The following is a 12,076-nucleotide window of genomic DNA, read 5'->3' as shown; positions in this document are numbered from 1 at the left end:
AAACGAGAGGCAGAGAGGGAACAAGGGGGGAAACAAGAGAGCCAGTGAGGTAGCGCCCGCGCCTGCTGTTGTGTGGTGGGTTCGAACAAGTTCGGTCCCGGAACTACAACACCCTGGAGGTTAGGGACCGACTGTTTTGTTTTCTATCTAGCCCTTGGGCACTGTTGCCATCTCATCAGCTGGGCAAGGATGGGGGAGTGTTGTACCGGGGGGAAAAGAGATCCGGTTACCAAGTCGTTGAGCCACGCCGGTAAACAATGTCCTACTGTACTTGATGGGGGGGCCAGGGGCCCAACGATGCTCAACCCAGACATTTGGCAACTGGTTCAAACTTCGTCACGAGAGAAGGATAGATGAGGATCCTACGGATACAGTAAAGGGGGAAAAAGAAAAAAAAAAAGACAGGGGGGTTCGGCCTTTGGTAGACCAAACAGACGTGGACAAGACGGACGACCCTACCACCGGCACTCTCCTCAACAGATGGATGATTCGACAGACCTAGCCGACAGGTTGATTGGTGGATCGTCAATCCAGACAGACACTACTGTACTTCGGTACAGTAAAGGCAGGTTCAAGCTTCAGACCAGACCATCAAATGCACAGAATTCCCATCATGAGATGGTCTGTTTCTAGGTTCGAAGCCGGTAAATCAAGCAATCAGCCATTGGTTGTTTATGGCTTTTTTATTTTTTATTTAATGTTGGCCTCATGTACGAGAGAATCAAGATACCACAAGGGAAGTAAGTCGTCATGGTCGCCGCTTTCTTTCATTTGTGTTTGGTCTGTCTCGTCAGGCCGCCATTGTCAAATACCAAAATAAAAGAATTGTTAACGCACAAGTACTGACCGTACTGTGCGCAACATTTCACGCCACATTCCCTCACGCTAAATAGAAGTAAACCAAAGAATCCATAAAAACGGTAAAGAAAAAAAAACGACAAAAAACGAGGCGCCGAAAAATACGTCATTGGCTGAAAATTCGCAAGAACGGGCAACCTAAATATTTTTTTTTACTCTTTTTTTCTTCCCTTGCCCCCCCTCATCTGTAATCTTCGTTTAATTTTTTTTTTGTCGGTCGGTTGTCTATTTTTCTTTTGTTTCTCGAACCCCAGCCGCGCTTTTCTGCCAGTTAGTTTTAGCTACGTACTACGTAGTGGACTTGGGTTTACGGTAAGCAAGAGACCGTGCACACCAGGCGGGGACCACAAGGTTGTTAGACATGGATGGGGGGTGTTGATTTAGAGTAGCGGTGAGGATTTTGGAACGAATAACAATCGATTTTTTCCCTCTCAAACCAACGACAAACTCGCCAGCGAAGTAAATGGCGCGCCTCTTCAACGTCACAGTGTGCGCGCAAACCTGGTGGACCCCCGTTTTCTCACCCCCAGTACTTAGCCTCCTTGCTTGGTTGCTTGAATGGTAAAATGAAATGGGATAAGAATTTTAAAAAAGATGGCTGGAGTTGGCAGAGAGCAAGGCCTGGATCTATTCCAACAGTAAGCTACGATTGCTTTACTGGTACCAAAAGCGATTTTTTTTTCTGGTTCTCTTATTGACCTTGGTCAATCGTTATAATAACGGCAATGATATATGTACATACCTTATGTATATCAACAGAGAGGCGCCTCCATCCCACGGCGCAGCTAATCGCAAGCAAGCTCACACGCTTATGCAGCCTTGACGCGAAGGGACAAGTGGCGATCGAGACCAGACCAGACCCTGGGAACATCAACCTTCCCTCGCCCCTCCCCCTAACCCCCAACGCTCACCCAATACGGCAAACACACTACAGTATTTTTTTGTCTGGCCGCCTAACCTTGGGGGACCTAGGTACTCTTCCGATCTGTCATCTCGCATTTCCTTACCTTTGTGATCTCATACGTCGAAGCCCCTAACTCTAGGTGGGCTAGTGCAGTCCTGACCGTAAGAAGGTTGCTGGGAACAGGGTAAAATAATTTTGGTATCAATGGGGAGGAAGTTTCGGGGGGAGGGGTAGGGGGAGGAAAAATAGACAAGTCCAGAATGGCCAGGACATTGGCGGGCGACGACTCAAAATAATCCATGCTGTACGACTCTTCAGTCTTACCAGGGGGGATCGGGGAAGCTCAGGGACTCTTGTGTGCCATCGTATCATTGGACCAAAACGTGTGGTTCAAGGCGGTCGGCTCCTTGGGCAGCCCTCGTCGTCTGGTTATGGGTGAGGCGGACGAAACAGAGAGAGAGAGTGAAAGAGAGGGGGGAAAAAAGGCCAATTGAGTTGGCTGATTTACCCACCGCTCATGACGTCTCCTTTTTCCTCAATTGGACTGGAACCCAACAAAAGCAAACGGCGGACAACGCATTCATCTCAAAGAGATTGAGGAATGCAAAGTGGTTATGCGGATGAAGTCCCCGTAATGTGTGTGACGAAATAAACAACCTCTTCACTGCAACATGTAAGCCCGGCCAAGCCAGCCTGATAGGTAAATGGTGGATACTCTTTTGTACACATATTTCCTTTTGGATCGACGCCGGATCTCGCTTGCATGCTGCAGAACTTGATAACATGGACGACGGGCTTCCCACCCGGCATGGTCAAGCATGAGAGTCGGCGGGATATAGAGGCAACATATCCGGGAGGCCAATTAACGAGCCGGTCCTTATTCTTTTTGTTCCATTGAGGCTTTGACATGTCAGTCCTGCAGGTGCTGTTTCCTTTCTCCAGTAGTAAACATCGTCAAACCCCGCCATGCAAAAGCGTGCAAAGTGCCTGCTTACAGCTAAGGCAGGACAGGCAGGCACATTGACCCATGCCGCTAGGATTGTGCCTGCTGTGAACAAGGTCCAGCACCCCATCAAGCACGGGAGAGCTGGGTTGTACACAACAGCAGGAGAGTAAATAGAAAAGAACCGCAACCCACCTCCGTTTCTTGACGCAGTACAAAAAATAACAGTACGGAGTACAGCAGTAGTAGCAGAGGGTTTCCCCTCCTTCGGTCCACATAAGCACTCCCGGCTTCACCCACCCATCTCGCATCGCCTGCGTTGAGTCTGTCCCACACACCGACAGCATGCAGACACATGCATCCCCTCCCTTGGCAGTGCACTAAGGGTGTGCTGTGATGTGTTGACCAAAAAAAAAAAAAAAAAAAAAAAAAAGGCGTGGGTGGGCTTCTTGGAGCGCTAGATCCCAGAAAATTCGCAGAATAAGGTATAAGGCGGAAAACGGTCCGCTAAAACTGAAAAGGATTTTTCAACCAATCAGAGAGAGGCTCTCAGCTGTGCTTTTTTCCATAAAGGAAATTTTCAACAAGTGGATCAGGGAGCTTTGGTAAAAAGTGTCTTTTTATCACCCGAGGACAGGGGAGAAGAGTGAGAGAAACAAGAGACCAACAACAGAATGATGTGCATGATTAACTAACTCACACTCTCTCACCCCTCCTTCGCCCTTCACTTGTTTATTCCAGGGTCGGATTGAAAGGACCACCACAACAGGGGTGCTACCATTCAATCAATCAGCAGGGGGGGCAATTGCAAACGCGTTAAAGGAAAAAAACAAAAAAAACAATAAAAAAGAGGACATCAAGTGGGTGGTGGATGAGAGATTTTGGGTGCTATTGACATGTACGCGTCCCGACCGCTACTTTGTCGTTTGACGGCTTGCTGCGAATTTTCTAGCGAGAAACCCAATTTTTTTTTTGCTCATCCCCCACCAGACCAAGGGCGCTTGGCGAGAAAAAAAAATAGCTGAAGAAGTAAAACATGAGGCAAAATTATTGGTGCTGTTGAGAAAGCCACAAAAGCCCAGTCAAGCAAACGCCAAAAGGACAAGAAAGATACTACATACAGGCTGGAACACACCAACTCTAGCGGTTAACCGACCTTCAAAATAGATTGCCTGGTGTGTTTTTTTTTTCTCCTTTGATATGAGACGTGGTTCGTGATGATTGGATTGATTGAAAAGCCCCCCGGCGAGATTTTGACTGGACCCATAATGCGGAGTCTCTGGATCCTATGCAAGCCACCCTTTATCGCCTTGGTGGTTGGTGCGGATTTCGACACGCCCAACCCCCGATGTTACGACACACACCGACTTGAAGGCCCCACCCCCCAAAATTCAAAGAAATCCTCTCCAATCTGCACCCGGCTTAGTAGTTTGCAAACGAAGATTGGGGCGGGGATCTCGGGATTCGAGATCGGGTCGCCGGTCTTGTGCAGCATGGGCACAACAAAGGTCATGCACAGTGTTGGCAAATCAGCCTGGGTAGTCTAGACCAGGTAACAAGCGGAGGGAAAGATTCGGCGGCAAAGGAGGAGAAAGAAAAGACAGACCGGTGTCAATCATTACCGCAGTATTGTATGTACATACATACATACATACAGCCAGACTAGAGGCAACAAGAGTGCGACTTTCTGGCCGTTGCGTGGCAGCGGGATCTGCTGCAGCCCACATGCGCATCCGCAAAGAAAGACACATGGAATTGGTCCTCCTGCCAAATGTTCTTTCCGAGCTAGACACTACCTGCAGCTGGAGCGTGCATCACAGGCGTCATCAGCAGTTTAATCGCATCGCGGGGGGCCAGTTCGCAGAGAGGCCCCGGCTGCAAGCAGTCGCGGGTAAGCTAACGCAACTGTGTGGGCGCATTTGTTGCGGTACCCAGTGCAAATCCTTTTAGGTAAGTAACGTCGACATTGTCAGCCGTTTCCTCCCGACTTCCCCTCTCTCTATTGTAGGCCCCAGCAAAAGAAAGAGGGTCCCAGATCACGGTGTTCAATTCAGAGCTCCAGGCCAGGTGAGGGGGTTGGACGACAGGGCCGAGGGTGTGACGGGATTAGGGTGATATCCATAGTGGGCTGGTGGGGATATTGCCAGCGCATCTGCGCAAGTCTGGCCTGGCTCTCGTCGTATGGAAAAGGAAGAGAGGGCTGCGGGCGAGCGGTATTGTCCGTCAATAATCCCTCAAAACGATTGGCACAGTATTATCCAACATCGGAGCAGGGAACAAAAAAGAAGGAGACAAAAGAGAAAAAAGAACAATAGGCAACGAAGAGGGGGCGTATTCCCACCAAACTAAGACACCTTTCCCTCCTTCCTACTGTACCTTTGAAATTCAGATATAGACCAGGGCTGGGAGCCGGGCCGCGGAGCAAAGACAAAAAAAAAAAAACATGGGTGACCTTCGGCGCTGATTGGTTCTTCTGTAGGTCCTTAGCCGCCGTGCATGAGTTCCATGCAAAGGTTCGCCGCTTGATCATCCCAGCATCCTTGTCTTAGATTGACCTGCAGGGACTTGATCACAGGCTAGCTGCACCGCACCCCCATCGGCGACAGCGATGGTGATGGGCACAAAGAAAAGAAAACCTTGTAATGGTAGCTTGACTGCTAACCCCCGTGCCGGGGATCTGTTATAGCCTGAATCCAAAGCCACTGGTCGGAAATGAATGATTTCCCAAGAGGCGTCAGACCCCAAGGACCAAAGTCTTGGAGATAGTTGCATCCAATGTTCAGTCCATCCCAGGCCTCAAGGTTGATGTAATGTGGCTCATACAAACATTGCTATTCATCTGCCGGCGGTCATCAAGAAAACTTTGTTCATTTCGTCGAGGTCCTTGCAGAACCGTGGCGGACTCGTCTTGCTCTTAGTGTTTGTTGGTGTGGATGATTCGACTGGCATGCGTTCGTAAACATTATGTCTGTCTATACGTAGTAGCTGGATAATACTCATTCATATACAACAGAAGGTTGGCTCAAAAGACATCTAACGTTGAAATAGACAACGTGTAGCGCAAGGCAGCATGCAGCCTGCTCGCATAACAATGGAGTCTGATTTTCAAATGTCGTGCATGAAGGATTTGAGGCTCAAAGCCCACATAATGACATAGCTTTCCGTCAGCACATGTGAGCTTGCCGCAGTGCAGCAGTACACGTATGGCTGCTTTGTTTTTTTTTCTCCCTTCCGGGTGGTCCAGGGCTTCTACGCAGTGTGAGTGCATACAGGGGATAGTAGGGAGGAAACCTGTTTTTTGCCGCACACATACGCGCGAGCTAGCGATTGCACTTCGTTTGATCATAACTTCCTGTGGCGCCATGCCATGCTGAAAGTCCCTTCGAGTCTTTAATCCTCGACGAATCAGACGCAGTACCATACGAAGCAGGCTAGCTCGTACATGGATGCTATTAGGTATGTCTCGGGGTACTGGTACCGTCCGAAGATGAAAGACGGCCCCAAAAGAACGCCACCCTTGAGCCGGCGTGATATGCTTATTCAATTCCAGTCACGATAGAAGACGACGGAATCGATGTCGCCGGGGGATGATTTTGGGCAATGTGATGGACCACTCGCTATAGCTGAGCCCTGCTGTAACAGTGAGGCATCATCCCTGTGATCGTCAAAATGAGACGACAGGCTTTACCTGGGTAATGCCTCACCAAAGTCCACGAGATGCGGGAGGCAGAGCAGTGTGTTCAACGTGACCCCCTTGTAGGTTGGAATTTATGATGAAACAAGTTGAAAGCGGCCCGGATAGAGAACAAAGTGCTTTCTTTTGGAGAGGTGGCTGGGATCTCGGAGTTACAATTTCCTCACACCCTAGCTTCGTCGTATGTAATACGCTGAAACCGTTTGGCGATGGATTTTTGAAGTTGGCCTCGTTGGTGGGAAACTTCTTTTCCTAGACAAATTGACAGGCGGACAGATTTCTCGACACTGTACGGCCGTTTGATGGCTGGTAAGGTATACGGAGTGAATGATCGTCGTCAAATATAACCCTACGATATTGTCTGCTATTCGGCCAGGCTGTCAGCCGAATTTGTCACGGGCACCGGTGTGATACCACCGGTTTTAAGCGATAAGCTGCTGAGAAAAAGTGGCTCTTTTGTGGCGGGGACGTACGATTGACCTTAATTGCCAACCTTGCAACTTAACGTACCTACCTTACCCATCCGATGCAGGCTTGTCATTTCGGGCAGGTTGATTGTTCTATTGTTGTTGAGACTTTAATTGATGTGTGCTAAAATCAATGCCGTCGCTGCCTGCATCGATGCAAATCCCACGTTTTGCTTGCTTGTCACTGTTCCTTGGGTTCTCAATATTTGACGTATCGCCTGCTTTTAATCTGCAGTAGCCCGTATGCAGTGTATGTACCTTATGTACATAAATAATGTCTGTCTGTTTTGGTTGCTTCTGCCGTTCTGATTGCAATCTGGTGTCGGCATCTTGCATCTGCGGGCAAAAACCGCCGTGTAAAGGAAGAGCTGGAAGTCAGCTAGAAAACAGCTTCCCGCAAATGACCCATGTACATCACACCTTGGAATGGATTAAGCTCCACAAAAGTCCGTCAACGGGACAAATAACCGCTCAATTATGCACATGGTCACTGCGGCCGCCGATCGCCCCTCATTCTAGCCCCTCCTCTACCTCGCCTGCACCCCAGGTTGCCTAGGTTGCCTAGATTGCCCAGCTCGAGAGCTGGATGGAAATTGAAATTGGCATTTCGCGAGGTCGTCCTTGCAAACGAAAAAAAAGCACGCGCCATTCCGCGGCCTCTTACGTTTCCTCAATTCAGCTTGTCAGATCGATCGTCCGGCCAGCGGGAACATGGTTCGTGGAGAAATCCGTTAATGGGGGGAGAAGATTAAAAAGAAAGAAGCGCCATGATCTTTGGCGCTGACGCCGTGCTTTGTCTGTGCTGCGCGATGAAGCAGTTTAGGTCGGTTTGACCATCTATGTACCGACGAGCGCGAAGATCCAAACGGTGCGCTTCTCTGATTCGAAACACTTTTGATTGGCGCTACGGTTAAACAGTCCGTCTCTTTTTGCACCAAGAAAAAATCCGTTTGGATAACCTTCCAGCCGGGTATTATTTGCCTTTTTTTTTTCTTGTCTTTCTTTTTTCTTTTTGCCCTCTTCGTCCGGCGGGTGGTCTTCTAGCGGCATCTGCCGGGATGTGGTAACGCGGACGGCCTGGTAGATCCGGCACACACCCATTAGATTGCAGCTTGACACGCAACCCAGAAAAAGTCGACAGTTGCGTGGTATCTTTTGATTATCTTATATCCACTATTCTTTTCTCGACCATGATATCCCCCGTGAAACGTTTCCCCTACAGTGTACAAGCGGCACCCACGGCATCATGTACATCTGGTCACATATGCTCAAAGTTTGAGACGGCACGGTTGATAAAGTCATCGATGAAAGTTCTCGCGTCCCAAGTTGTCTTGCTTCTGACCGCAACGAGAGTTTTTTTTTTTTTTTTTTTGTTGAAAACTAGTCTAAAATAAAACTGCATAGAACAATTTGTCTTACATGTCAATGACGACCTTTTCAGCACGCCAGCCGGCAGGCTGTCAGTCGTTAAAATGTCTCACAAGGCTCTCGTCATCGCAAACGCAGCTCTCACGTTTCCCAACACATTCTAGGTATTCTAATGCCCCAGTATGGTTATTAAATATTGTGGGATTGATTCGATGCAAACGCACGCAATCAATGCAACGCCCTGCCAATATTGAATCTCGACTATAGCCTAGGCCTGGCTGTCCGTCTTACACAACTCGCCCCTCCCGATGCAGCTTGTGCAGGTTGCATGCATTTGCATTTGCAGGAGAAGGAACCCAGTCAAGGCCTTAATCGGAGTACAGTACATCGAGACATCTATTCTGACAGTTGGGTGGGGATACAGTGCGTAAGGTATATAGACAGTGCGCTCCGTGATGTCGCTAGTGTACTCCGGTAGAAGTAGAAGTTTTCTACGCATGATCTCTTTTGTTTCTTTTTTTTTTGCTTTGCAACAGAGTGACAGGTGAAATGGTCCTGGCGGCAAACAGCCGTGCGATATTTCGGTGGCGCTCTGTCCTTTCATCCATACTCCAACTAGGAATTCCGTCGGGAGTTGCTTCGCCGATGGGAGATCGAACGCTAAGACGATAGATAAACAGACCGAACGGAAGACCTGTCAAAAGAAGAAGCACGGTGCCAATGCCAAGCCCGGCTTCTAAGAAGAGTAATTTTTCTAGCCCACGTATCTTCTAACTCTTGCAACAGGTGCGGGCAGTCAACCAATGGCTCACTATTGTCCGAACACATCACCTCATCTTATTCAGTTGTTTTATTTTTTCCCCTTACAAATTACAATGAACGCACCATGTACAGGTAGGCATGTACTGTAGAAGTATGGTTAAAAAATATACCGTGACTGTGACGCAGGGCGCCCCTGCAAACAACCCAGAAGCAAGTGGCGCAAGCGGTATGCACTGGGAACTGTGTCGTCCCGCCCCGACTGCAGCACCCACTTAGAAGCTATGAGCCCCCTTTTTTCTTACAGGCAGACAACCAACAAGACAGGTAGTATCGAAAAGGAAAGGAAGCATCACTTCCCGCGCTGCCAGTGCGTTTGCGTGCATTCGAAACCAAATTTGAACGGAATAGACGGCGCAAATGCAGTCGAAACAAAAACGAGATCAAGGCCGTGTGTTAAAGGAAAAAAAGGGAATGCGATGCAAGCCGACCCGCAGAAAGCAATTGCCAGCATGAAAGGAATCGACCTGTGACCCAGGTGTCTGCCTCATACTCTCTAAGCGATTCATCGACGCTTTGGGGAAAACTGACAATGGAGGTGCGGGAAGGAGATGGCGCCACCCCCAGGGCATGCACGAGCCATCAAGCACATACATCAATCAACCCCGGGACTTAGCCTGCTAGGTCTGCCTGGACATCGCGACTTTAATCAACGCTGATGCAAGGCCCTCACGTTTTGCGAATCTATAATTTGTTTTTTGCCCTGGACTCTGCACAAGGTGGAGCGCGCAGTGCAGGGCCTTTTGCATATATCCTGCGAACGAGGGGAGTACGGGAAGCGTGGAGCCTAGAGTACGTGCGTGCCTTGAACGAACCCCACGCATCACCCAACCCAGCATTTGCCGTTCTCAGGTAGTATAGCCATATATCATATATCAACCAATTTATTGAGGGTGGTCTCCGACGAGCCAGATATTTGGTCATGTCTGGTAATATTGCTTCGCGTCTATTTTCAACTACGTCAGTGCTTAAAAGGTGACCTCTCGTTTGAATTTTGGGGCAGCGTCGTGCGCTGTGTTGACTTGCAGTAGCAAAACGACGTTGAGGCGGGGCACTCTGGGCGCTTGCAGACATTCAAATCGACTTGGAATCCCGGGTTGTTGCCGGCTGTACCCGACGATCATTGCGGGTAGCATTCCTTGCTAAGGTTGAGTTGCATAAAGCCCTAATGGGTTCCAAGGACAGGTTACGTCGTTGAGTTCGACTTTTTTTTTTTTTTTTTTTTTTTCTCAAGAGCTATCGAACTGGCAAAACTAGTTAGCAAGCCCCTTCGTCCCGTTGCATGATCGATAGACATCCGTTGCCTACTCGGAGAAAAAAAAAAAAAAAAAAAAAAAAAGAAAAGCAAGCAACCAGGATCGATCCAGAGTTTTGCAAAATAGCAATGATCTACTCATCGGTCCGTTGGTGGATCCTGGTTGTCAGGATACCTTGAGCTAGACAACACGGCTGGTGGCCAATGACTTTGTTTCCGTTACGGTGAGAGGGTTCGATGCTCGTTGCTTTCGAGCCGCTTGTCGCAAAATCATCAAGCCCCAAGTATCCGGCATTCTCCGACACCTTTTTCGGGTCCATATTCTACGCCATATTTTCAGCCGAGACATACATACCTAGATTGAGATAGGTGGGTATATCGGCGGCTACGTTATAATTTGGCACCCACCACTATCTGGATACCCAGGTAGGCAGGTATTTCCAAATACCCCTCTCTTGCAGTCACAATGGGGACAAATCCCACCGAAACTCGTATGGAAAAGTTACAGGCCCAATCGATGTAATGCTCAAAAGGCCTAAGCACCTTTCAAGTTCCGAGAATACTATTGCTTAAAAGCATCGACCTTGTCTGAGCCAAGGGAACATGGACAATGTCTGTTGATGGTGCGCACGCTTCGGTATTCTGTTCGGAGCTGGTGCGATTCAAAGCCGGGGTTCCAAGAAAATTTCGGAGCCCCAAGAGCTTATCCAATGCTAGTGTGCACTTTTTTCCGAATATAGCAAAATCTTCAACAGGTTGGAATCGCAGCAATGGCTCATCCATGGCAAAAATTGACGGATTGTTTTGCCAAAAGAAACAAACGTTTGCGCCGGGTGAAAGGTAAAGAGGTGGCATCTTTGATTCGTTTCGTAGCGCATCGATGGCAGGCGGCATCAAGCGACAGGACGATGCTGGACTGGACATGGGGTGCCGGTCGGTCCCAGCGGGTTTCTGTGGGTACCATCCCACCTACACACCAGAGAGAGAGAGAAGCTACCCCCGCCATTTCGGTTTACTAGCTGGTTGCGAAACAGAAAAGTCGACGGCCGCCTTACCCAACCAGGTATCGTCTTGTGCTGACACGGCCCACACGGGCATGGCCTTGGCTCTATGGGTAGACTTGACTCTTTTATTTTTTTTTTTTTTTTTTTTTTTTTTTTTTTTTTTCTTCTGGCAACACCCCTCCCGTGTTCACGAGCGGCGTTTCCTTTCACCAGCGATTGAATATCCCCCGCCCCGGCTCCTCAGTATCCCTTCCTGGTACGACCTTGGTCATCTGCACGGCGCACTGCTCCAATCCAGTGGCCTGCTCAGAGAGGGGATCAGTGATCCTTGGACACCCACTGGGGCTCAAGCCAGCCAGCAAATCGCAGCACAGTGATAATGAACAATAATGAAAAGATACTGTCTTATTTACTCCCGCACTTTTTTTTTTCCTCACACGCCCATACTAAAGTCCTCTCACGGGCCAAGGTCACAGGCCAGGGCACAAGCCATACTACGTAGTAGTAAACCCTGCTAAATCCAATCACAACCCAACCTCCCTCATTGATCTTTTTACCTCGTAGTACCGTAAAAAGTTCAAGCCCCGAAAAGTTTTGGAAGATAGAAAACACTGTGAAGAGAAGAGGAAAAAAATAAATAAAAAAAACTAGAGGGCGTGCGGCAAAGGCGGCGGGAGTATTCCCACACACTGCGATAACAGACTTGGTAATTTGGAGTAAACATCAGAAGGATTATACTGGTAGAGCGCTCCGCTGCAAAAAGC

General features: G+C 48.7%; 3 protein-coding genes across 3 annotated transcripts; all 3 read left to right on the top strand.

The window, feature by feature from the left end:
- Positions 1 to 2,061: 2,061 nt before the first annotated feature.
- On the top strand, positions 2,062 to 2,256 carry PgNI_08619 (uncharacterized protein; the record flags this gene model as incomplete). The annotated part of the gene is made up of 1 exon (XM_031128614.1): positions 2,062 to 2,256. The coding sequence occupies one exon, from the start codon at positions 2,062 to 2,064 to the stop codon at positions 2,254 to 2,256; it is 195 nt and encodes a 64-aa protein (XP_030979316.1).
- A 2,174-nt stretch (positions 2,257 to 4,430) lies between these two features.
- PgNI_08618 (uncharacterized protein) lies at positions 4,431 to 4,820 on the top strand (the record flags this gene model as incomplete). The annotated part of the gene is made up of 2 exons (XM_031128613.1): positions 4,431 to 4,596; positions 4,714 to 4,820. 2 exons carry the CDS (start codon positions 4,431 to 4,433, stop codon positions 4,818 to 4,820), a joined length of 273 nt encoding a protein of 90 aa, XP_030979315.1.
- Positions 4,821 to 9,711: 4,891 nt separating this feature from the next.
- On the top strand, positions 9,712 to 10,032 carry PgNI_08617 (uncharacterized protein; the record flags this gene model as incomplete). Its single annotated transcript, XM_031128612.1, has 2 exons — positions 9,712 to 9,849; positions 9,946 to 10,032. 2 exons carry the CDS (start codon positions 9,712 to 9,714, stop codon positions 10,030 to 10,032), a joined length of 225 nt encoding a protein of 74 aa, XP_030979312.1.
- Positions 10,033 to 12,076: the final 2,044 nt, after the last annotated feature.

Source organism: Pyricularia grisea (genome assembly GCF_004355905.1).
Source record: "Pyricularia grisea strain NI907 chromosome V map unlocalized Pyricularia_grisea_NI907_Scaffold_6, whole genome shotgun sequence".
In the NCBI taxonomy this organism is placed as follows: domain Eukaryota; kingdom Fungi; phylum Ascomycota; class Sordariomycetes; order Magnaporthales; family Pyriculariaceae; genus Pyricularia; species Pyricularia grisea.
This window is presented reverse-complemented; position numbering and strand designations above follow the sequence as displayed.